The sequence below is a fragment of the Corvus cornix genome, chromosome 21 (genome assembly GCF_000738735.6).
Source record: "Corvus cornix cornix isolate S_Up_H32 chromosome 21, ASM73873v5, whole genome shotgun sequence".
Taxonomy (NCBI): domain Eukaryota; kingdom Metazoa; phylum Chordata; class Aves; order Passeriformes; family Corvidae; genus Corvus; species Corvus cornix.
Genome location: NC_046350.1, coordinates 384,215 through 409,042, shown reverse-complemented (window position 1 = coordinate 409,042; position 24,828 = coordinate 384,215). Strand labels below are relative to the sequence as shown.

Below are 24,828 nucleotides of genomic sequence, written 5' to 3'. Positions count from 1 at the left end.
TCGGACCTCCCGGTCCCGGGGGGGTAAAGGAACAGCGTACCTCTACAGGAATTCGGCTTGGCTCGCAGCAGCAGGACACGTCAGAGAGTGCAAATCACGTCGGGCAGCACCAAATATTACCGCAGGCCTGGTTCCTACGGTATATCACCGTGTCCCGCAGCTATAGGGAGGAGGAGGAGAAGAAGATCCAGCAGGCAGGAATTGTGCAGCAAGATTGATTTATTTAATTATTTTACAAACTCTTTTATAGACTTTTTTCTTCATAGTCTAATTGGACAAAGGACCAGCCACCCCTTGGGGGTGATTGGCCAAAATCCTAAAACATCCATTATCAAAATATTTTCTACTATACCATAAACAAGACTTTCCAAGGTTGCAGGTGGCTTGGTTGTTTACATTCCCTGCTACCTCTTCTGTGAGAGAGAAAAGTCTCTCACGGACTTAGAAAAATAACAAGAAGATCCTCACTAACAGCATTTTTGTACCTACACCAGTCCACATCCCAGGCTCTCCTCAGGGACATCCAGCACTGAAACACAAGGAGGAGGGAGATGAGCAGTGGGGCCCACGGAGTAACCCCAAAAGAGCATTCCCCCATCTCTCCCTGAGCCCCCACTATCTTCCAGCTCCGCCACACGCCCCAACACCACACCCGTGCCACTGCAGTGCTCCTGCTCTGCTCTGGCCTCCACCAGGGATGTCCCAGGAAGGGACAAGCCAACTGCAGTCCATGTCATGGAAGAAGGAAAAGGACAAGACTGAGCCATCTCTGCACAAAGCCAAGCAGCAGCTCCCTGCACCCCCATCCCAGCCAGGGTGCCCACGAGACACCTCAGTCCCAATGCTCCCTTAGTGAGAGAACTGGGGAAATAAACAAGGGGAAGAGTGCAAGGTCACTATTCCTAAAGAAGAATAGGTCAAGGAGAGACAGGATCAGCCTCAGGATCACCCATACACCCAGGTACTCTGTGCAAAAGTAGCCAACACAGGACAGGGCAACCCGGAATCTCACACCACAGGGGGATGGGGAAGGGGCCACATGTGCCACTGAGCTCTTGCAAAACCCTGGGCAGAGGCAAGGCCATTCCAGCCACATCCCGGCTCCTGCTGGACCCTCTTGGGGTGCTTGGGTGGCCCTGGCTCCCTCTGGTAGAAGTAGCCGCACACGTCCAGGTGCTCTTCTCCAGCCACAGACGGGCACTGGCCCCCACCACTGCCCTGGGGCACCCACCACCAGCCAGATACAAAAAAACCCCTAAAATAAACCTCTGCAGCTTCAAACCATAAACGCAACAGTCTAAAATGACAACATAAGGCAAAGCAAAGCCCTCCAAATCCTCACACATGCACCTCATAGTCGTACATGGCACAGCCATACACACCCCCAGGCTCTCCCGAGTACAGAAGGTACCACCGGCATCCAAGATGATGCCACAGCCAAGGCAGCGGCCAGGAACATGCACCCAAACATGCCAAGGATGGGTACACAAGGTGAACAAACACTGACAGGGACGCACCCAGTGATGAGCACTTCGGGAAAGGAAGCACCTTGTCCCTGGGGGAGTGACGGGCTGGGGCAGGGAGGGTCCTGGGGCAGTTGGTGCTCAGGGTTGGGGCCAGCACCTCACTGATGGCATCGTGGGTGGGGGGCTGCCCACCAGCCGTGCCCCAGGAGGTATTCCAAGAGCAGGGCCAGGTGTCCCTGCCGTGTCCCAGCATGGTGCCAGCACACAACGGGCAGATGTGGCCGTTCCCAGGTGGGACGCTGAGTGCGATAAGATGGGGCAATGAGGAGCTGAGGAGCCCCTGTGCCCCCAGCGTGGGACAGTCCCCACATGTCAGTGGCAGGCGGGGCCACTCCAAGGTCCCTGGCAGTCCGGACACCATAAGAGGGGTGAGCAGCCCCACCGCAGCACCTTTGGTCAGCACAACCATGCTGGGAGCCGTCTGTCTCGTCGTGCTGCTGGGCTACGGTGGGTGCAGGGGATGGGGAGGGCTCGGGGCAGCGGGGACAGGACCGTGGGGCCTGCCGTGGCCCTGGGCACGGGCACAGGCAGCCTCTGATGTCCCTTTGCCGGGTGCCACACAGCCTACGGATGCGGCCAGCCGGCCGTGCCGCCACAGCTGGGTGCCCGCGTGGTGGGCGGTGAAGATGCCGTAGCCCACAGCTGGCCATGGCAGGTAAGGGGGCACAGGGACGGGCATGGGGACAGGGAGGGGGACATTCCTGCTCTGACCCTGTGCCTCTGCCCTCGCAGATCTCGCTGCAGTACAGCCGCTATGGGTCTTGGTACCACACTTGTGGCGGGACCCTGATTGCCCCCCAGTGGGTGCTGACGGCTGCCCACTGCATCAGGTGGGTGTTGGGGTGCTGGGGGGGATCTGTGCCATGGAGGTAAGATATCTGTGGGGTCTCTCATGCCCTCTCTCTCCCTGGCAGCTCTTCCTTGACCTACCGTGTGGTGCTGGGCAAGCAGGACCTGAGTGAGAATGACGAGCCCGGTTCTGTGGCCGTGGGTGTGGAGAAGATGATCGTCCATGAGAAATGGAACTCCTTCCTCATCATGTACGGGATGGGATGTGTCCAAGAGTGGGTGGGGGGCAACAAAGCTGGGGACCACATCCTCATGGTCCGTGTCCCCCTGTAGCAACGACATTGCCCTGATCAAGCTGGCAGAGGAGGTGCAGGAGAGTGACACCATCCGTGCCGCCTGCCTGCCGGACGCTGGCAAGATCCTGCCCAACGACTACCCCTGCTACGTCACCGGCTGGGGACGCATCAGGAGTAAGCAGAGGGTCCCCAGGAGGGTGCCCAGGGGGTCCCCAGGAAGGGGGTGTGTGTGCAGGGTGTGAGGTGTGACTGTCCTTGCAGCCAACGGGCCCCTGGCTGACGTCCTGCAGCAGGCTCTGCTGCCCGTGGTGGACTACGAGACCTGCTCCCAGAGGGACTGGTGGGGCAGCAACGTGCGCACCACCATGGTGTGCGCCGGTGGTGACGGCGTCGTCTCTGGATGCAACGTGAGTGTCACCACTGAGGCGTGGTACCTGCCCCCTGCCCAGGGTGGGGTTGACAGCAGTGCTGGAGCAGTGCAGGGCCACAGGTCCCAGGGGAAGAAGGAGGGGAGGGATGGAGCTGGCGTGGCGGGTGCTGGGTGGGATGTGGGGTTGTCGACAAAGTGCCCAGAAACAATGGCTCAAACTGTCTCTCCATGCAGGGCGATTCTGGTGGCCCCCTGAACTGCCAGCGCGACGATGGCATCTGGGAGGTGGAGGGCATCGTCAGCTTCGGCTCCGGCCTGAGCTGCAACATGATCAGGAAGCCGACGGTCTTCACCCGGGTGTCCGCCTTCATCGACTGGATCAACGAGGTGGGTGCCCCTTCCTCTCCCCCCATGCAGGGGGTTGGCCACGCTGCCTCTGCCCTGCCAGGGGTCTCACCATGAGCCTCTCGTGTCTTGTCTTTGGCAGAAAATGAGCGCGAACTGAGGACACAGCATGGAGCACAAGTATTGAGTGTGATAAAGGCAATAGTGCTGAGCTGGTCTCATGTGATCTTTCAGGGGGATGCCGTGGAGCAGAAACAGGGGGCTGTGTTCTTGTGGTCCTGGGCTTCTGCCTGTGTGCTGGGGAGAGCCCCCACATCGTGCAGTGAGGCTGGGCAGGGTCCTGGGGAGCCCGAGGTGGGCAGAGATCCCACAAGGTGCTCCCAGCTGGGAGAAGAGCCATGGCCATCGCCAAACCAAAGGGTTCAAGGCTTGGTTGGTGGTTTGATGGGAGAGTGGCGGAATCCAGCCTGGTGGTCCTGGGGGGCTCTAGGGAACTTGGGGGAGGGAGCTATAGGGCCTCTGGCTGACCCCAGGAGGTTTTAGGTGTCTTGGCTGGCCCTGGGACGGATCAGGGGATCTTGCTGGTACTGGGCTACTTGACGGCAGCAGATTTACAGTGGGGGTCTTGAGGGAACTGGGTTGGTCCTGGGGGGTCATCCTGCAGCCCCACCACATTCCCTCCACCACCTGTGCTGCCAGAGTGCTCCCACTCTGCTCTCACCTCTGCCAGGGATGCCCTGGGGAAGGAGCAGCCACTGTAGTCCACATCATGGAAAGAAGGAAAGGGACAAGGCGGAGCCATCTCTGCACAAAGTCACCCCCACCCCAGCCAGGGTGCCCATGGAACACCCCAGTCCCAATGCTCCCTTAGTGAGAGAACTGGAGAAATAAGCAAGGGGAAAAGTGCAGGGTCACCTTTCCCAAAGGAGAACAGATCCAGAGGAGGTGGGATCAGCCCTAGGATCACCTGCACATCCAGGTGCTCTGTACAAAACTGGTCAAGACAGGACAGGGCAACCCAGAACTCCACCCCACAGGGAATGGGGAAGGGGAATGGGGAAGGAGACAACCATGAGCTCTCACAAACCCCTGAGCACAGGCAAGGCCATCACAGCCACACCCCAGCTCCAGCTGGAGCCTCCTTATGGCGCTCCAGGCAGCCCTGGCTCCCTCCTGCAGCACCCTCAAACCACCTGAAATGCTCCCAAAGGAGCATGGAAATACTCAGTGACTGCAGAAGCAGACTGGATATTCCCAGGTTCCCTGGAAATCCCCAAGCACCCCTCAGCACAGACCTACCCTAAGGCCTCTGCACCTCCCAAGGGTGGCTCCAAGGATGCTTTCCCTCCTCAAAATCCAACAGAGATGCTGGATTTCTGACCCACGGCCATCACTGCAGCAGCTCCTCAAGTACTTTACCTCAGCTCTGATATTCCAATGAATCCTCATCAGTTTCCTGCTGGAACTCCATAGGCGGGCACAGCCACATTAGAAATGACCCAGTAACAGCAGACACGAGTGAAGGTTCCTACTCTTCCCACTTCAGAGGAGCCTTCAGGAGGCACTGAAATGGCAATGAGGAGATGCAACAGACAAGGGAATACAGCTAAAGATTTGCTTTTTAATTGCATTTATTAGAAACACTGACTACAAAACTCATCCCATTTCACTTGAACATCAGATACCATCAATCAGTTACCCGGGAAGCACAGGACACAAACATCATGATCAGCAAAGAAAAACACTCTGAGGCCAAGTGTGGCCGTGTCAGGATAAGGCAGAAGTGCTCTCCTCTGGCTCTGCTCTCCAGGAAAGGGACTTCCCGCTCCATCCACAACATTTCCCATCAGCACAGCACAACCTCCATCTCATCTCTACTCCACGGCAAAGACAGTGCTCGCAGATCACGTTTCTCCAGACAAACATCTGGACACACAGACAAAATCCACAGGGAGCACTGACACCGGGTGGCGGTGGGCACAGATTTCATTCAGCCACAGGAACATCTCCAGCGCTTGGCAGGGGGCTCGGAGCCCACGTGTCAGTCGCATGCGAAGAAGAATTTTTTACGGAGGAAATTGAAACATCCCGGCATCTGCTTGTACCTCCCCTTGGCAGAGACAGCACCTGCCACCTGGGAACAGGAGAGAGGCTGAGGAACAGGGTGCTCTCCCCACCCCTTGAAATCAACAGCTGCCATGCCAAGGTGGCCAAAGAAGCACCACAATGACCGGAAAACAACAACAAGGTGATTCTGTAAGTCCTCTCTCCCTTCACATTGGACTTTTCTCCTATCCATGGAGAACAGAGTAAGTGTCTGGGGCACCTACACTTGTACCCAGCTTTGGCAATATCGAGTCAACAAGGCACACAAAGGAAGACATTGATCAGCCAGACTCGTTCCACAGCCCTGTGCATTGTTCTCCTCCACTCCCAGGACAAGCTTACAGCAGCACCCAAACCCCATCAGCTTGGATAGGACAAGCCATGACATTTTTTAGCAATTTCCTCAGAGGGATTAAAGCCTGTATTGCCAGGACTACTCCTCACTGGAGGAACCTCCAGTGATTTTTGGCAGATTGAGGCCAGACACTTTCTCTGTAATTAAACCTCTCTGCAGGACCTCCAATTAGCCCGTCCCTAAACTCAACGCTCAGTATCCTCACTCCTTTTTTGAGTGTAGGCCTCCATGCTCCAACTGATCACACCCCTGACTATTCCCTTCATCCACAAAAAGCAGGAAAAAAAAGAACATTTACCCTCACTAACATGCCCAGCAGATCTTCTGAATGGGCATATTGCTCCAGCACACTGTCCAGCATTTCCACATACCACGAGCCACTCGACTTCTCCCTCCAGGAGACAAAACCTTCAGAGAAAGAAGGAGAATGTTATGCCAAAACCCACCTGCTGTTCTCATCCCAACGAGTTCCTGCTGCTCCAACAGAGCCATGTTGTCCTGAAGCGCCCCAGATTTTGGCCACAAAGCTCCAACTGTTTTGCTAATTCCCCCATGCTCAGCAAAGGATTTGCACAGGCTGCTTCACCTGGAAAAGTTGAGTAGGAAACCAAGATGTCGCTGGGTGTGGGCAAACAGGCGATGGCATCGGGCTCATCCACGTTATCCGATGGCACCCGAAACGGGGTCGCGTCCGATTCCAAAGAACCCCCAGGAGCTTCCTCTTCAGGCGAATCACAATCCACTACAAAGCCTTGATCTCTTTGTTCTGAAAAAAGCAGCAACAAGACAGCTCCTGACGTTCATCCCACCTAAGCGATTCATGGCTGTACATCCAACGTTAAGAAGAGAGGGGGAAAGAAAAGGACAAAGGCCCTAGAACAAAATAAGGCTCTTTGGCTGTTCGGCTGCACTGGTTGAGTCGAAGTCATTGGCGGTTTATACAAAATTCCTCATTCCATGAGAAGAGCTGGAGCAGCCTCTCAGCACGTGGGAAGAGAAGAGGCAGCTGGAGTGAGAAGGCAGCTGGAGAGAGGGGCAGGTGACAAACAGAAAGGGAGCCAAAGCCACAGCCTGACCACATCTTCGCAGCCCAACGCTACCGGAGCCAACACAAAGATTCACCTCCACCACAGGCCTGGATGAAGAACAGTTTGGGTTTTCCTCTCAAACTCGGGGAATTGGACCCATTGAAATAGTTCACAATCTTTTCTATGGGAATGGGTTTTCCATCCGTTCCGTAAATGCCTCCGGGAAACTGAATATGGCTCGTCTGCAAGAGGAAAATGCAGGACCTAGTGACACGGAAGGCAAGGCCAGTTCCGAGGGAGCCCCTTTCCCATCAGGTGCTTCATGGCCTAAAGGTACCAGAACAAATCCTGGCATTTGTGGGAATCCCTGTGGCCAAGTCAGGGTGAGAAGACACCCAGGAGTCATTTGAAATGCACTAAAACCCAGCAATCCAACTTCTATATCCAACTCATATCCCACTTCCTCCAGCAAAGCAGTTCTTCATCCTCTGGGACAATGGGCACATACCATACACCATTTTCCTAAGAATGCCTCTCCTCATCCTTCAAGAACTGACTTGGAATAAACAAGCTTTGGTGCTAATAGCATCTCACTGTCAGAGCTGGAGAACAGGAAGGACTGAATGACCATAGCATGAGGCTGAGTGTCCTCCCTTCAGTTCAAATTATTAGCCCCAACTTTGAAAATGGGAAACACTTGTCCACTGGCACCACTGGATCAGACTACACCAGAGAGGCTCCTGTTTTCTTTAATCCAGAATAAGGATGTAACTCTTTGAAATGCACTGTGATGACAGAACAAGGTTTTGACAGACCACTTCCCTCTCACCCTGTGTGAGACCACAGGACAGGGAATTAAGCCCTTCCCACACCTAAGGAACAAAGGGAGAGATGGGACAAACCCACCTGACAGCCATGGGAAAGGATGACCACGATGCAGCAGTCCAAAGCACTGTGGTCCTGCCGTGACAGCTTCTGCAGCTCCAAAACAATTTCCTGTGTGGAAAACATTGCAATGAGAGTTTTTTGAACCATATCTCAGCTACAGGTTACTGCCAGGCCCTGCTCTAATTGTGCTGCCATGTGGAAGGAGCTGGTCAATCTCTGCCACAGGATAACATGAGCCCCAAGTACAGCTGGCAAAAGCCATGGCAGAGAGTCAGTATTTCTGTGTCTCTGCCCTTATGTAACACTGGCTGCTTTAATCACACAGATTTCTCACCTCTCTGCACTCCTTACAACACAGCACCATGAACCAAAACACATTTCCACATGATTTATCTGCTGAAATCCGCTGCTTCTGACTGGGAGCTCGTGGGTGAGCAGAGAACCACGTTTTACTTTCAGATGATCAAGTTCCCCCAATGCTTCCAGTAACAGCCAAGGATGGCACAGACAGACATCACACAGCTGTCCAAGCTATCCCAAAAACACAGCCTCACCAATTCCCTACAAATCACAACCCAGATTCAACATTCAGGCAGAGGGGTGAAAATGTGCAAGGTCCTCTCTCCTTCTGCAATTGCAGCACAACAATAAAATAAGAGGATGCAAGTGGTTCATCGTTTCTCTGGGGGCGGTTTTGGCGTGTTGCCAACACAAGACACATCCCCTAAAGCATTCCCATCGTTTCCAGGGGCTTACCTCTCATCCCTCGTGTCAGCAGGACACAACCAGCCTCACCTGAGCTTTCAGATCCCGCCGTGTCAGGACGGTGAAGTGCAAGGCCTTGAAGCGCCTCTCCAGCTTCTCACAGTCGATGTCGGAGCCTTCTCGGGTCGAGAGACCCGAGTCTCTGGAGAAATTGACGTTATTGAGGATCAGGCAGTGTCCACAGGGATCTGTTTTCATCTCATAAACCTGGCAGGGACATGTCACAATTAAACTCCCTCTTATTCCAAGTGCTTGCTGGCTAATCCAGCAGGATACAATGCCAGTGAGGTATGGGAGTCCTTAAAGTGGCTCATTTCACAGCTTTTTCATTTCTCTACACTTAGGGACGGGTAGGAGCATCCATCCTCCACACACATGTTCTCATCAGCAGCCGGGAACAAAAAACAACCCACTAAACTGGGGAAAACCTTTGTGAGAAACTGGCTGCTGCTTTATCTGTAGCATCTCCCACAGCAAGTTGAAATTTCTGGGAATTTTTTTTAGGCATCATCATTAAACCTCACCACAAGAAGCCAAGAATTTGTGGTATTGCTGCAGTAGTCTTAAGGAGGATCTGGCTAATGACTGACCCACCCCGAGACCTCAGCCCTGTTACAGCCTCGGAGCAATTGCTCGGCTAACACAAAATGAGAACCAGCTCTTCCAGAGGTATTTTCTTGAGTCACCCGTGAGGCACAGAGCTTTTGCCTGGTAGGGAACACTTTCAGCCTACTCAAATACTAACCAGGTCACGGCTCCTCTTGTCAACAGCTGAACCTACAACACACAACAGACACAGGATTTAGCTCACCACACTCCACAACGAGACCGCACTCCTAGAGCTCACATCTTTCCCAACACATATTAATTTCCCCTTCCCACCACACTGGTGTAGGAACCCAGAGTGCCGTGAATATTTCTCTGCCTGTTTTTAAGGGTTTTTACCCCCTGAACAACACTGTTTTAACCTCCAACCTTGGAAAAAACTGCCTGCGATCAGACAGGAACTAGAAAATACAATGTTGTGAATTAGGTGATAGACTAGAAAATACAGTGGTGTGAATTAGGTGATAGGCTACTATGTAAGATTGTCACAGGGTGAAAATTTAGAGGTTTTGGGCTTCTCTTTGTAGTAAATAGATAAGAGCAAAAAACATCAAAATGGAGGATTGTTGTTGCTCTCCAAACCTTCTTCTTCTACTACTCCATATTCTGCAGTAAAAGTAGTTTGGGATGATTGGACAAAAAATTCCGCAGTTCCTGGCCATGTTACTGAATAATTGGTAGGAAAGTGAAAATAATATACGTTTCTAGTAACCACTGGTTAACTTATCTTTAAAAGGCTGTGTAAATCTTGATAATGGGACTTTTCTCCAGCATTCTCTGCTCTGCGTTATGCCTGGGTCACGCTAGTGGCTCTGTTTCTCTGATAAGAGTTAATAAATAACTATCCGGCAGCACTGAAACTCCAGGAAGGCCTCAGTTTGTCTCTTGAACTCCTTGCAAGGACTTTAAAACACCCTCTCCCATCAGGAGAGATTTGATTTACAGCGCAGTTCAGTGTCAACTGGAAATGAGCTTTTGGCATGCTGTGTTTCTAGAAGAGCCTGGAATGTGGCTTACCCCGGGCTGGCACAGGAGGTATTCGAGGTCTTTCACTCTCGGCTTGGACTGAGATAGACAAATGTTCGTGAGGGGTCACATCTGTAACGACATGGGACAAAACCACAGAGGATGAGTCTGAGCTCAAAAGCTTCCACTGCTGGAGAGCAGGACATACAGACTGCCCCAAGAAGCTGAGGAGGCCCCATCCCTGGCGGTGTTTAAAGCCAGGTTGGACGGGGCTTGGAGTAACCTGGGATAGTGGAAGGTGTCCCTGCCCATGGCAGGGGATGGAATTAGATGAGCTTTAAGGCCCCTTCCAACCCAAACCATTCTGGGATTCCATGATTCTCCCATCAGTCACTTCTACCAGGATAATAAAAATCATGACTTTCCAGACTCTTGCCCACAGCTGCCACCCCCGATGGTGCTGTTTGCCAAAAACACCTCACACACTCAACGCTGACTTTTACGCTGTTTTTCTTCCCGCAGCTCCAGCTCCACGGGCCGCAGGTCCGGCAGCTGCGGCAGCACTGGCCGGGATTCGCACTCCTGGATCAGCATCTCAGCGAGGTCACCCTGCCCGGTGTCCCTCAGGATGGAGAGGAAAGCAGGGAAAGCCTGCTTCCCTCGAGTCTCCAGGTCGATGATCAGCTGTCGGGCTTGCTCTCCTCGGCTGCCAGCACTCTGCAGAGGAGAAAAACCCAGAAAAACAAGTGATCATGCAGTGCCTGCGCAGCCCTTCTGACCAATCTGAACGGGGGAATGCGGGATCTGCACCCAGGACATGGACACGGGGTAAACAACAGCAAAACCCAGTAGAAAGAGTCACAGAGACCCTCAGCAGCCACCAGACCCCCAGCCCTGACCTCCCTCCAACAACAACAGTCACCACTGGGACACCCAGCCCACTGCAGGGTCTAGAGGGAAAGGGGGAGAGCGAGCACCCCCAGCCTGGACCCTGGGGACAAACAGGCACCCCATGGCTGTCACCAGTGTGTAAGACGGGGTAAAACACCCCCAGGCCTGGCACCTGTAACCAGGGAGGGAAACGGGAACACCTTAAGGGTGTCACGAGATTGGGATTGGGACACGAACAGAAAGCCCTACACCTGGCACTGCCTGGGGCTGGGGACAAGAAGGGACAAGTGTGGGGGGTTCTCAAACATCTTATCTGCACAAGGACCAACCCCAGGCTATGCCATCAGAGTGAGGGGACACAGGGCCATCCCTTTGGGCCTGTCACCAGGGCTAAAGGGACATGGAGTTCCCCTATGAGCTTGTCACCAGCGTGAGGGGACCTGGGGTCTCCCTTGGACTTCAGAGGACACAGGACAATCCCTCCTACGTCTGTCACCAGAGTGAGAAGACTTGGGAGGCCACCCCCAGACCCGTCACCGGGGCTCAGGGGATATGGGTTCCCTCTTTGGGCCCAAGAGGACATGGGGGCCTGTCACCAGGGCTCAGGGGACATGGGACGCTTCCTTAGGCCTGTCACCTGGGTTCAGAGGATGCGGGAGCTACCCCGCCACGCCCGTCCCCGGCTCTCAGGGAACACGGACCCTCCCCGGGCCACCCCCGGTGCTCAGTGTCCCCCTCCCTGGCCCACCTGCAGCTCCTCCAGCATGGGCCGGGTGAAGAGCCCGCGCTGCTCCAGCGGGTCCCAGAGCGGCTCCACCCGCAGCGCTGCCACCAGCCGGGCCCGCCCGCGCCGCAGCGCCCGGCGCTGCTGCTCCTCCATGGCCCGGAGCCCTGGGCGCTGCCGGAGCCGCCGCTCAGCCCCGGAACCACCGCCGGTCTCTTCCCGGAGCCGCCGCTCAATCCCCGGAACCACCGCCGGTCTCTTCCCGGAGCCACCGCTCAATCCCCGGAACCACCGCCGGTCTCTTCCCGGAGCCGCCGCTCTGCCCCGGAGCCGCTGCCGGTCTCTTCCCGGAGCCGCCGCTCAATCCCCGGAGCCGCTGCCGGTCTGTTCCCGGAGCCGCCGCTCAATCCCCGGAGCCGCTGCCGGTCTCTTCCCGGAGCCGCCGCTCAATCCCCGGAGCCGCTGCCGGTCTGTTCCCGGAGCCGCCGCTCAATCCCCGGAGCCGCTGCCGGTCTCTTCCCGGAGCCGCCGCTCAATCCCCGGAGCCGCTGCCGGTCTCTTCCCGGAGCCGCCGCTCTGCCCCGGAACCACCGCTCGCTGCCCGGAAGCGCCGCCGCCTCAGAGTCCCAGAATCACACAGGGAGCCAGGCTGGAAGAGCCCTGGTGTGGTCCAGAAGGGTCATCCCAGAGCACACGAAACAGGATTCCGTCCTTTTGTGTTTTGGTGTTTTGTTTGTTTGCTTTTAAATACCTCCAGGGATGGGCACTCCACACCCTCTCTGGGCACTGTGTCACCCGCACAGCAAGAAGTTCTTCCTCACGTTCAGATAGAACTTCCTGTGCATCAGTTCCTGCCCGGTGCTCTGGGGCCGCTGCTGGCCCCCGGAGCAGAGCCTGGCCCTGCCCTGAGCCCGCCCTGCAGCCAGGGACACCCAGGGCTGAGGGCCCCTCTCAGCTGGGGCTCCTCTCGAGGCTGAGCAGCCCCAGCTCCCTCAGCCTGTCCTGGGCACGGGGATGCTCCAGGCCTTTCCTCACCTCCGCTGCCCCGGCTCCAGGAGCTCCCTGGCCCTGCTGTGCTGAGGAGCCCAGGCTGGACACAGCACTCCAGGTGTGTCTCCCAGGGCTGGGCAGAGGGGCAGGGTCGCTCCCTGACCTGCTGCCAATGCTCCTCCCAGTGCACTGCAGGATCCCATTGGCCTCTTGGACCCCAGGACACTCTGCTGGCTCCAGGACAGCTCGTTGGCCACAGGACCCCCAGGTGCTTCTCCGCAGAGCTGCTCCAGCAGGTCACCCCCAGCCTGTGCTGGTACGTGGGGTTGTTCCTCCCCAGGGGCAGGACCTGCATCTGCCCTTGTTGAGCTTCATTAGGTTTCTCTCTGCCCAATTCTCCAGCCTCTCAAAGTCCTGCTGAATGGCAGCACAGCCTTCAAGGTGGATGAGCCACTCCCCCAGGCATGTCACCCAGTCCCCCAAACTTCAGGTGGATCAGCCACTTCCCCAGTTCCATATCATCACCAAACCTGCTGAGGGTACATTCCATAGCTCTGTCCAGGTTGTTGATAAACACGTTGTTGATAAGACTGGACCCAGTATTCATCTTTGAGCAAGCCACTGAATGCAGACCTCCAACTGGATCATGGCTCTCTGAGCTCTGCCATCCAGGCAGCCCTTGATCCTCCTCATCACCCATTCGTCCAACCCATATTCCCTAAGCCAACTCTTGTGGGTTTCAGCTGAGCTGGAAATTCAGCACCACGCAGCTTGCTCAACTCCCCCCTTCTCTTCCCCTCCCACCCCAGTGGAATGGGAAGGAGAATCAAGGTAAAACTTGTATGTTGAAAAAAATAACAGTTTAATGATTGAAAATAAAGTAAAATACAGTAGTAATGTAGATTATAACAACAACAACAATAACAACAATAATAACAATAACAACAATAATAAAGAGGAAAACAAGTGATGCACGATGCAGTTTGCTCACCACCCACTGACTGATGTCAGACCCCCTTCCTGAACCCAGATCAGCTCCCTCCCAGTAACTCCCCCCAGTTTATACACTGGGCATTCTGTGGTGTGGAATATCCCTCTGGCCAGTTCGGGTCACCTGTCCCATCTGTGCTCCCTCCCAGTTTCCTTTGTGAACCTCCTCACTGTCAGAGCACGAGACAAGCAAAATGTCCTTGACTTTGGATAAACACGACTTAGCAAAAAGCCAAAACAGAATCACAGAACGTGCTGAGTTGGAAGGGATCCACAGGGATCGTCGAGTCCAAGTCCCGGTCCTGCACAGGACACCCCAAGAGTCACATCATGTGCCCAAAAGTGTTGTCCAAGTGCTCCTTGAACTCACACAGACTCAGTGCTGTGACCACTGCCCTGGGGAGCCTGTTCAGTGCCTGACCACCCTCTGGAGGAAGAACCTTTTCCTAACATCCAACCTAAACCCCCCTGATACAACTTCAGGCCATTCCCTCGGGTCCTGTCACTGTCACCAGGGCAGAGATCAGTGCCTGTCTCTCCTTTTCCCCTCATGAGGAAGTTGTAACTGGGATGAGTCTCCCCTCAGTCTCCTCCAGGCTGAACAGAACAAGTGCCCTCAGCCGCTCCTCTTCCCCTCAAGGCCGTTCACCAACTTCACTGCCCTCCTTTGGACGCTTTCTACCACCTTAATAGCTTTCTTACATTGCGGTGCCCAAACCCACCCTCAGTACCCCGGGTGAGACCGCCCCAGCACAGAGCGGGACAATCCCCTCCCTGGCCCGATGCCCCTCAGGACACGGCTGGCGCTCCCGGCTGCCACCATTCCCATTCCGAACCCAACCCACGGCAGCGCCACAGCTTCTGGGCCGGCACGAACCCTCCGGCACGGCCTCACCTCCGAGCACCCTCCCGCGGCAGCCCCGCTTTCCCGGAAGGGCTCGGTCTCCATGGGGACGGCGGGCGGGCGCGCCGGAAGCGGCGGCGCTCGGTGCGGGAGGGCGGCCCGTCCGCTCCGTCCGCCCGCGGGCCGCGCCGCGCCATGGAGCCGGGCCGGGCCGGGCGCCTCCTGCTCCTCCTGCTGCTGCCGGCGCTGGGAGCGGCCGCGCTGGGGGAATTCGACCCGTACCGCGTGCTGGGGGTCGGCCGGAGCTCCAGCCAGGCCGACATCAAGAAGGCCTACAAGCGGCTCGCCCGGGAATGGTACGTGCTGCCCTTCCACCCCTCCGCCCGGCCCCGGGAGCGGGTCCCGGCGCCGGTTCGGTGACAGCGGCCGGCCCCGCGGCCGTGGTGGCAGGAGGCGCCTCGCCTGGCTCTGCTTCCTCGCAGGCCGGGAGTCAGCCTGAAACACGTAGATGCTCCGTGCCAGCGATCCGTGCTGTAAAGCCCTCGGGAGTCTGGCTGCGGGGGGGAGAAGTTCGCTCAGAGTCTGCTTACGCGGGGAGAAAGTTCTCCAGAATCAGGCTACAGGGGGAAAAGTTCTCCCACGATCTGGCTGGGGTGGGAGAGTTCTCCCAGAGTCTGCCTATGGGGGGAAGGTTCTCCTGGAATCTGGCTACGGAGGGAAAAGTTCTCCTGGAGTGTGTCTGTAGGGGGAAAATTCTCCCAGAGTCTGGCTACAGGAAAAAGTTCTTCCGGAGTCTGGTTACAAAGGGAAAAAGTTCTCCCAGAATCAGGCTACAGCGAGAAATGTTCTCCCAGAGTCTGGCTGTGGGGGGAAAAGTTCTGCTGGAGTCTGGCTACAAAGGGAAAAAGTTCTCCCAGAGTCAAGTGACGGGGGGGAAAAGTTCTCTTGGAGTCTGGCTGTGGGGAGAAAAACTTCTACCTGGGAACTTCTAATACACGAGGGTTGAATCTCAGCTTGATACCTCGATGTCCAAGGGCAGTTCAGTCCCTGTGCTGTGGAAGGGAAATGTGTTGGATGCGCAAATGTCACGCCCCTCATGCAGGTGTTGTGTGGCGAGGGGCAGGCTTAAGGCATAGAAATAAAATGAGTAAAATTACCTGGAGCTTTTAGAGCCCATGTTGTTCTGTGTGAGACATCCCCGAGGCCATGGCAGGAGGTGATTTAAGGAAGAACCCGGTAGTTATGTAGGGCAGCAGCCAAGGGAGGCATTGCTATGAAGCAGACTCGCTCCGTGTCCGGGGCTCAGGCTGCTGGGGATGGGGCAGACAGAGGGACGGGCCCACGGGCACACAGCACACATCCCAGCGCTGCATTTTGGGATGGGGTTTGGGCAGAGACAGCGCGTGCTGGGTATAAATCTGATCTCAGCCTCAGGGATGTCACTGCACGCCCTCACTGCCCATGTCCTCCTCACCTCAAAACAGAGGCCGACAGCTCCCCATGCCCCCCACTGACCCCTTTTCCTCTGGTTCTGCCCCTTAGGCACCCTGACAAGAACAAGGACCCAGGAGCAGAGGACAAATTCATCCAGATCAGCAAGGCCTATGAGGTAACACATGCTTCCTGCAAACTCCTGCTATTGTTAACATTAAGCGATGTTATTTTATACGTGGCTTTGTGCTTTTCCTGTGTGTTTCTGTGTGGGAAAGGAGCTTGGCCCTGTGGAGGTGGACATGACCCACCCAAAAAGTTTGCTCAGCTTTGTTGACAAAGCCACTGGAGTCACCAGCATGGTTTCTGCTGCAAATGCTTTGCTATGGGTCTGCCCTGTTTTTGCTAAAAAGCCTCAAGGAGGAAGGAGTGGGTATTCCCCAAGCCCTGCCCAGCTGGGCAGCATCTTGACTATGTCACACATACATAAAAGCATTTTGGGGTGATGTAAGCAACGTTAATGATCACAGGGCTTTGGTCACTTCAAACTATTCTTAGCAGTAGTTATTTGCATGTTGTTCTGGAAATTGGTTGCCCCAGTTTGTGGCAGCCAAGCCCATGGAAATCAAAATAAAACCTTATTTCCCTGTTAAAAAATGCAGTTTCTCTGCAGGGCTTTCTGGCTGCTCAGCGAAACTTTTGGCACTTTCTGAACCCTCCAGATTCAAAGAGAGACCAGCAAAAGCCACTCCAGAAAAGATCATTTGTGCTCAGAGCACAGGATGTTTAGACCCAAGGAGCTGTTGGTGACAGAAGAGGGTACAGCAGTCTGGATTTAGGGGCTCCTTTTCTTTGGACTTTGAGGGGTTTTTTACCCTTATTTACCACAGTGACCCTAGAGGGATGTGATGCTTCCTTCTTCCAAAATATTTATCCCTCTGACATGCAGCAAAGGCTGCACGTTCCTTACGTTGTGTACTAAGGGATTACAGTCAGGGCAGTTCCCCCTCGTGGTTTCAGGCAATCATTTTTCCATCATTTGCTTTCCAGATTCTCTCCAATGAGGAAAAGAGGGCAAACTTTGATCGCTACGGAGATGCCGGGGAAAGCCAGGGCTTTGCTCAGCAGCATCATCGCCAGTTCCACCGCTTCCATGACGGCTTCTATTTTGATGAGTCCTTCTTCCATTTCCCTTTCAATTCGGAGAGGCGCGACACCTCCGACGAGAAGTATTTGCTCCACTTTTCCCACTACATCAATGAAATCGTGCCAGATAGTTTCAAGAAACCTTACCTCATTAAAATCACCTCAGACTGGTGCTTCAGCTGCATCCACATCGAGCCTGTGTGGAAGGAAGTTGCTCAGGAATTGGAGGCGCTGGGTAAGGATGAGGTTGTTGAGGTTGGGTGTGTGTCTCCCTCGCCCAGTGAGGCTGCAGTGGTTGCCTTCAGGTTTGTGTGACCCAGTTTAAACCCTGTGGATTTCCTCAGGGATTTATGCTAATGGTTTCCCAAACATTCCTAACTCCAAAGTAGGGTGCTGGGCAAAGGAGCAGGTCGTCAGTTTTCCACTGTGCATTTGGCTTGCTGGGGATCTTTCAGGTGAACCCGGTGCTCTCCTTTTCCAGGAGCAGGAATCGGCGTTGTTCACGCGGGGTACGAACGGCGCCTCGCCCATCATCTGGGTGCCCACAGCACTCCGACCCTGCTGGGGCTCATTAACGGGAAAATAACCTTCTTCCACAACGCTGTCGTTCGGGAAAACCTGCGGCAGTTCGTGGAGAACCTTCTGCCAGGGAATCTTGTTGAAAAGGTAGGTTCTAGCAGGGGTGTCAGATGCTGCTTCTCCTCTCTGCCTGGAGATCCCTCTCTCCTTGGCTGTTTTGGTTGCTAATCTGTTTAATTCGGGCTCCAAGCTGATCTGTGTCACAAAGCTCCAAACCCTGGAGCTGTCAGAAGCATTCCCACCCCACACTTCTCCTTGAAAAGGGCTGATCCTGCTACCACGTGGTCACACCAGTAATTCTAGTGCCAGCTGCCCCCAGCTGTGACACCCCACAGCTGGCAGGACTCTACCCAAGCTATCCCTAGGACAGGAACCTGCTGGGTTTCACTTCCCTCCTCCTTTCTTAGCATTTCATCCAGCAGATTAGGGACCACTCACTGCCTCATAGGTCATGTCTGCCAAAACTCACTGACACAGAGTCCAGTTTGTTTTGTCCAGTTTTCTTTCAGACCTTTGAAACTGGAGCTGGCAACATGAGCCCTTTCACAGTCATAAATAAACCTCCTAACTGATAAAATATTCCTGTATTTCAGCCTTCTGGTGATTTTTGGCAGAGTCCTGAAATGCCCACCGCCACTTTCAGTGCAATGGTGCTGGGTCAGCTCCCACAGCACTCTCACCTGCCTGGCCTCTGCTTTTGCCTTGTTCACCTCACCTCACCTCATTTTCCCTTGGGATCTTCACCGGGGTCACTTTCCCCAACAGGCTCTTGACTCGTCCTCTGGGTATTGGAGTTATTTGACTCCTCTCCCCAAAAACAGGGTCTGTTTCCATTCTACAGTAAATGCAGCCATATATGTCCTTTCTGAGAGGTATTACACCTGAAACAGAGCAGGTTTAATGGAGCTCACAGGTGCCTTTTAACCCTTGGCTTCCCACTTTATGTATATGTATAAAGAATATGGTCCCAACAAACAGGAGAAGAACAGTGCCATTGGCATTGACTTGGAATGGCATCGACAGAGGCTGCAATAACTTAAGAGGGCTGAGGGAGGTCGAGTGTTGGTTTTAATTCATTCATTAATCAGGAATACCTGGTGGAAAGACCAGCCCACAGTCTACTTCCTTCAACACTGCGACAGCCCTTTCAGGCTCAGTCCTTGTTCAGACACCTCATTGCAGAGCGTTGCCGGTGTCTGACAGCTCAGAGGTTAAAATAACATTCCGGTTCTATCTAAAGATTACAGATAAAAACTACATCCACTTTCTGTCCGACTGGAAGAAGGACAACAAGCCCCACGTGCTGCTGTTCGATCACATGCCAGTTGTGCCCTTGTTATACAAGGTAATGTCACTTCTCTCACTGCGTTTTTGACTTGCTTATAAATCCAGATGTTCCAAAAGAAAACACACCCCTGCTGTGAGCAGAGGTGGACTGATGCCTCCAGACACCACTGACTGGTTCTAGGAGAGGCAGGTGATTTGTGCTGGTTGGAAATGGCACAGCCAGGTGACCACCTTTGTTAGGAGTCTGTTTCTTTGTCCTGACACAGTTACCCTTCATGGGTGTGAAGGTGCAGGTGTGTTTCAGAGGTAGCAGTGACACAGGTGTACAGCCTTTGTTGGGAAAGACAGATGTTTGTGGCGTATCTAATTTGGGTTACTGAAAATCCCATTTCCTAAGAAGCCCCTGCTACCCTACAACACATCAGGCTGTAAATAAAGCTGTTGATTTGTTGAGGCTCCCGGCACAATGACTAAGAGGACACAAAATGTGGTTCAGTGAGGGAGAGGAAGGGCTTGTACCTCTCACAGCACATCCAATGGCATTCAAACAGCGAGATGTGTTCTTGGAGCAAAGAGTACACCACGGGCACTCAGGGGAGAAGATGCTCACTCTGTAACATAAACACGTGCTGGGGATTTCCTCCCTCCCAGCTGACGGCCTTTGCCTACCGAGATTACCTGTCCTTTGGGTACGTGTACGTCGGACTCCGAGGCACCGAGGAGTTGTCCAGCCAGTACAACATCAATGTCTACACTCCCACCATGATGATCTTCAAGGAGCACATCGACCGGCCCGCTGATGTTGTGCAGGTATCGCTCAGAGCCCTCTCCAAGAGCTTAGGGAAAATGAGCACGGAGCTTTTCTGACCGAGCTGGCAATGAGAGGTTGGTCAGTGGTGCAGTTTGAAAGAAGAGTGTTTGTTCTCAGCTTAAACTCAGGTTTTGGAGGAGAAGGAGAGCGAGTGTTAGAAAAAGAGAAGCTTGGGGGACTCTAACCTGTTGGGGAGGGGGGACACATGTAACTTCCCAGTCTTGGGGCCTCTGAGCATCTTGGGTGATTGCACGGAGGACCACAAGGGCTGGCAGCCTTCCCCAGGAGCATCCAACAGCTTTCCCCTCCTCTTCCTGCTCAGTTCTGACTTCTGCTCTCTTTGTCCTTGCCAGGCACGAGAAATGAAGAAGCAGCTCATTGATGACTTCCTTTCCCAGAATAAGTTCCTCATGGTGGCCAGACTCACCAACCAGAGGCTGTTCCAGGAGCTGTGTCCTGTGAAGAAGTCTCACCGTCAGCGGAAGTAAGTGACACATCCTCCTCTTTTGTTTCCCAAGGCTCTGGGGCTGCTCCTAGAGTCACTTTTGGTTTGATTCTGAGGGAAAAGAGCAATGACTGCATTGGATCATGCCCAATATCCACACTGTCAGAGAGGTTTCTGGCTCATCAGGATTGTTCTGGCAAGAGGAAAGGGGTTGGTTATTCTCTCTCACCTCCAGACTGGCTCTTAATCCCCCATCTTGTTGTGTCACCCAGGCACTGCGTGGTCTTGCTTACCGGGGAAGGAGAGAAGTTTGCTGAGGCTTATGAGGCCTTTTTGACTTTTGCTGTGGCCAACACAAAAGACACTCTGAGGTTTGTGCACATCTACAGCGATCGGCAGCCAGAATTTGCAGAGGCCTTGCTGATGGATGAGGAGAAGTATCGTGGAAGATCAGCTGTGAGGGTTTCCTTTTATGTTTTTAATCCCTTCTTCTTTTAGCCTGTCATTTAATTGATGCTGTACCTTGATCTGACACCTAATTCTGGGCAGTGGTTTGAAATGAATCATCTGTCTAGAAAATAAAAAAGCCCCTTCCTCTCTGACATCTGCCATGCTCTTGGCTCATCCAGGTGGTCATTCTGGAGAGACGCAATAATGCGGGGAAAATTGCCTACAAAGCCTTGGAGGAGGCCTGGCAGGGCAGCAAAGAGGACAATTTCATCCTCCTGGATCTCCTGGACCAGCTGAGGACAGACCCCGGCCTTCTTTCATGGGAGACCGTCGTGGCAGACCTGAATGATGAGCTCGCTCCTGTAAGTGCACAGCCTTTCCAGATGCCTGACATCTGTGTTACCTTTGTGGACAGTCCCATTAAGGTTGTTCAAAGGCATTATTTATCTTTTAAAATACCAAGGCAAGGCTCTTAGAAGATTTCTTGCTTATGGAAGGACGCTCGTGGCGTGCTCTGAACCTGTTGGGGCTCTTTATAGCAGTTTTGTCATTTGTTTTTTGCTTTTCATTCTTTTCGAGCAGATGTTCCTTGTCCGATGGTTCTACTCCACGCTGGACTACATCTCAGACTGCTGGGACAGTTTGTTTCACAGTAACTGGTACGGACTGGGCATCCATTGTTGGTTTTCACTGCTTCCCTGTCACCTTATTTTAAAACAGATGCAATTTTAGCCTCCTTTTGGACAGCACTCAAAAACTTGATGGTCTTTATAACCCAAGAAACAGGCTGAGTTTCTGGGGAAGGCACGCAGTGTTATCTGAGGTAGGCAGGAACTGAAATTGAGGCACATAATGTGAACTCCCAGACCTGACTGCTGCTTGCACATCTTCCCCTCAGGCGAGAAATGATGCCACTCCTGTCCTTGCTCTTCTCCGCGCTCTTCATTCTCTTTGGCACCGTTATTGTTCAGGCTTTCAGGTGAGTGCACACCAAAATGCCCTCAGGGATAGCTCCTCAGTCCAACCCAAGGCCTTAAACACACACAAAATCACCTTCTTCTGCAGTGATTCGAGTGACACAAGGGACTCTCCACCCTCGGGGAAAGAAGAAACCACTGCAAAGATGGAGAAGAACGACGCGAGCTTCAGCAAAGAGAGTAACAGGTTCCCTCTCTAACTTCTCCACAATGTTCTCTGCAGAAGCATTGCTCAGAGAGTACCTGTGCAGGGAGGATTAGTGGCAAGCAGAGAAGTGCTGAAGCTGCACAGACAGAGTGCAGTTGTTGTGTGGGGCAGAACAGGCACAGCAAGGCAGGAGGACCAGTGCACAGCCAGGACCCAGGCAGCAAGGACAGGGGGACACTAATCTGCTTATTAAACAACTCCCACCAAGTTTGCCCAAGACAGCATCCTCAGGGGATGGGTAAAGGTCTGACCCACTCGTTGATGGAGATGCAAACCAAGCCATTGCACCAGTTACACTGGCTTTGGCTACAGGGCACAGCGATGGCTCGGCGTAACAGGCTGGTGAACACACTCACAGTTTCTCCATCCTCAGTTGCTCCCAGTCCCTTGCTTCCCTTTCACTGGTCTTTTTGTTGCAGCAGGATTCCCAAAAAGGGCTTTGTTGAGGTGACTGAGCTAACGGACATCAACTACACCAGTAACCTGGTGCGCCTGAGGCCGGGGCATATGAACGTCGTCTTGATCCTGTCCAACTCCACCAAAACCCCCCTGCTCCAGAAGTTCGCCCTGGAAGTCTACACGTTCACAGGGTAGGCTGGGCCCTCTCCTGGGTTTCTGTTGCTGTGTTAACCACTTGTATGATGCTGCTCTGCTGACACATGAGGAGCGGGATGAACTCCATTGCCAGGAATGAACGCTTCTGGCGAGCGAAGCGGCCTCTGCCCTCATCAGTGGCAATGAGCTACCAAAAACCGAGAGGCTGTTCCCAGCCAGATTTGGTGATGGTGGCCAGAGGAGTCAGGTGCTGGTGCCACTTTGGCTGTACCTGTGTTTTGACAAATAGAAAGCATGACAGTGCTGCATACACTGAGCTGAAAAAGGAGCTGCAGGAACACAGCACTGCCCCGCCCTTGTTGACAATTCCTTACCTGCCCAGCAGGAATCCAGCCCGGCTCAGGACATGTGCTAATCCCACTGCCTTCTCTGCTCTTCCCCCAGGAGCAGCTCTCTTCACTTCTCCTTCCTCAGCCTGGACAAGCACCGAGAGTGGCTGGAGTATCTGCTGGAGTTTGCGCAGGATGCGGCCCCCATCCCAAACCAGTATGACAAGCATTTCCTCGAGCGTGACTACACGGGCTATGTTCTGGCTCTGAACGGCCACAAGAAGTACTTCTGCCTCTTTAAGCCTCACAGATCAGGGGACGAGGGGGGAACCCTGGGATTGTGCGAGGATTACGATGCTTTACAACACACGGAAGCCAGAGGGAAACCCTCCTGCAGCCCAGGATCTAGATCCATTAAAAACAAATTACACAAATTGTCCTTTTGGATGGAACGCCTTCTAGAGGGTTCCTTACAGAGGTTCTATATCCCCTCGTGGCCAGCGCTAGACTGAGGGATTTTACAGAGGTTCTAAAGGACAAACTTTTTATGAAGATGACAAGGGACAGCTCTTTCCAGGAATACTCAAACAAGCGTGATGAATGGACCTTAGGTTTTAGATGAACTCTCCTGGGGCCGGCACCTAGAACACACCTCCCGCGTCCGGAGCCCAGGAGCGCAGCCAAGTGCACCCATGTGCCCTCCACCACCCCGCCGTGCGTTTGGATGCCGTGCAACCGAAGAGCCAAGAAGTCTGTTTTGCCCTTCTCGTCCTGCCACATCTGCTTCCCGAGTCGCCCCCGTCCCATCTCTTGTTTTACCTCGGTTGAAGAAAGCCGTGACTTCCCTGGGTCCGGACCAGCCGCGGCCGGTGACGCAGGCCGGGTCACGGTTCTCCCTCCCCGTCCCCGTGTGCTTAGCCCATGGTGCATGGTGTAACTCTGGCAAGACCCTGCAGACCCTCCTCCAGGCCCTGCCCTTCTGAAAGGCCTCCTCTCACCAGGCAGTCGTACTCTCTCAGCTTTCCCCATGGTAAGTGATGCAGAATCCGGTCAGGACCACCTCCCTTGTAGCAAACCTTAGCTGGGACTCCCCCGTGTTACGGGCTCATGGGCGATCTGCATGTTTGATGCTCCTCGTGTCATGGTTCCACCTGCAGCTTCACCGGCTGAACCGTAACGGGGAGGGAAAGGGCACGGCCGTAAAATACTGTCAAAGTGTTGAGCCATTTAAATGTCACGTTGATTTTTCAGATGCCTTTTCTGCTTCTGTCGATTTTAGACAATGTATCCTAGAGCCATAACTTTACCCGCGTCCTCAGATTGTAGGCGTGAGCTGCTATGAGCCAGTAGAAGTGTAAAAATACGTAGCTGCCAGGGAGTCACTGGGGCTCCTTGCAAACACCCTTCCAGCTGTAGTACAAACCAACCTTCCTTTGTATCGAGGAACCTCATCCTTCAACGATTGTATTCTTGAAATGTTGCCCCAGAAGTGCTGTATCATCAGACCGTTGCGTGCGTGTGAAGCTCCTTTGGTTTAGTCGGGGGATTGAGATGTTGGGTTTCAGCCTCTCACCCGTTTCCTTCTTGCCCCACACCTCCATTTCTCCATGCTCAGGCTGCTCCCGTGGCTTTGCGTTTGTTTGCTTGGGTATTTCTTTTGTCTTTTGGAAGCAGTGGGGGTGTGTGAGGTTAGAACAGCTGCACAGCCCAGGGTTTGGATGATGCTTTGCTGTAGCGGTGCCCCAATGGCCACTTCCAGCACCACAGGGAAAGGGTGGCCCTGGGTAAGGCAGAGGCAGGACAAGCAGCAGCCTCATGGCTGCTGAACGCTCCTCGAGTGACCAAGTGAGGCAGCAGGGCTTCTCTTTGTGCCCAGGACTGAAATCCTGTGAGGTTTGTTCTTCCTTTTTGCTGTTCCGGGGCTGACACTGGCGCCTTCCATGGATCTGGAGCCCCGCAGCACCATCAGACTCCGGCACTGCCAAAGCACAGGGATGGGGGCCAGTGGCCTTCGCCACAGGGCTTGGAACACAGAGCACTCAGCAAGCACATGGTGTTAATGGCAGACTCAGCCCTTGCCACCTTAGTTACCATCTCAGCAGAGCAGCCAGTCAGTAGGAATAACCCCTGA

The 24,828-nt window shown here is 54.0% G+C and overlaps 3 protein-coding genes across 6 annotated transcripts; 2 read left to right on the top strand and 1 right to left on the bottom strand.

Moving 5' to 3' along the window:
- The first annotated feature begins 1,623 nt into the window (after positions 1-1,623).
- LOC120411109 (chymotrypsin-C-like) lies at positions 1,624-3,537 on the top strand. The gene is made up of 8 exons (XM_039564064.1): positions 1,624-1,973; positions 2,090-2,181; positions 2,259-2,356; positions 2,441-2,566; positions 2,649-2,785; positions 2,873-3,018; positions 3,216-3,368; positions 3,469-3,537. The coding sequence occupies exons 1-8, from the start codon at positions 1,631-1,633 to the stop codon at positions 3,484-3,486; spliced, it is 1,113 nt and encodes a 370-aa protein (XP_039419998.1). The 5' UTR covers positions 1,624-1,630; the 3' UTR covers positions 3,487-3,537.
- Positions 3,281-12,478, bottom strand: CASP9 (caspase 9). Of its 4 annotated transcripts, XR_005603526.1 has the most exons (11): positions 11,680-12,478; positions 10,538-10,757; positions 10,092-10,172; positions 9,214-9,245; positions 8,499-8,675; positions 7,722-7,811; positions 6,910-7,057; positions 6,374-6,553; positions 6,086-6,195; positions 4,746-4,890; positions 3,281-3,482 (listed from the first exon to the last, which is right to left on the bottom strand). XR_005603526.1 is itself a non-coding variant. In XM_039564063.1 (10 exons), the coding sequence occupies exons 1-10, from the start codon at positions 11,809-11,811 to the stop codon at positions 4,855-4,857; spliced, it is 1,206 nt and encodes a 401-aa protein (XP_039419997.1). In that variant the 5' UTR covers positions 11,812-12,478; the 3' UTR covers positions 3,362-4,854. The 4 variants fall into 4 exon arrangements, 3 of the variants coding, with proteins under 3 accessions (XP_039419997.1, XP_039419996.1, XP_039419995.1); XM_039564063.1 differs by having other exon boundaries at positions 3,362-4,890; XM_039564062.1 differs by lacking the exons at positions 3,281-3,482; positions 4,746-4,890 and adding an exon at positions 4,940-5,460 and having other exon boundaries at positions 10,544-10,757; positions 11,680-12,475.
- A 2,170-nt stretch (positions 12,479-14,648) lies between these two features.
- On the top strand, positions 14,649-24,044 carry DNAJC16 (DnaJ heat shock protein family (Hsp40) member C16). The gene is made up of 14 exons (XM_039563881.1): positions 14,649-14,835; positions 16,022-16,088; positions 16,961-17,291; positions 17,538-17,722; positions 18,876-18,980; positions 19,574-19,732; positions 20,087-20,217; positions 20,451-20,634; positions 20,808-20,990; positions 21,211-21,287; positions 21,527-21,607; positions 21,694-21,792; positions 22,233-22,403; positions 22,813-24,044. The coding sequence occupies exons 1-14, from the start codon at positions 14,675-14,677 to the stop codon at positions 23,207-23,209; spliced, it is 2,331 nt and encodes a 776-aa protein (XP_039419815.1). The 5' UTR covers positions 14,649-14,674; the 3' UTR covers positions 23,210-24,044.
- The last annotated feature ends 784 nt before the right edge of the window (positions 24,045-24,828 follow it).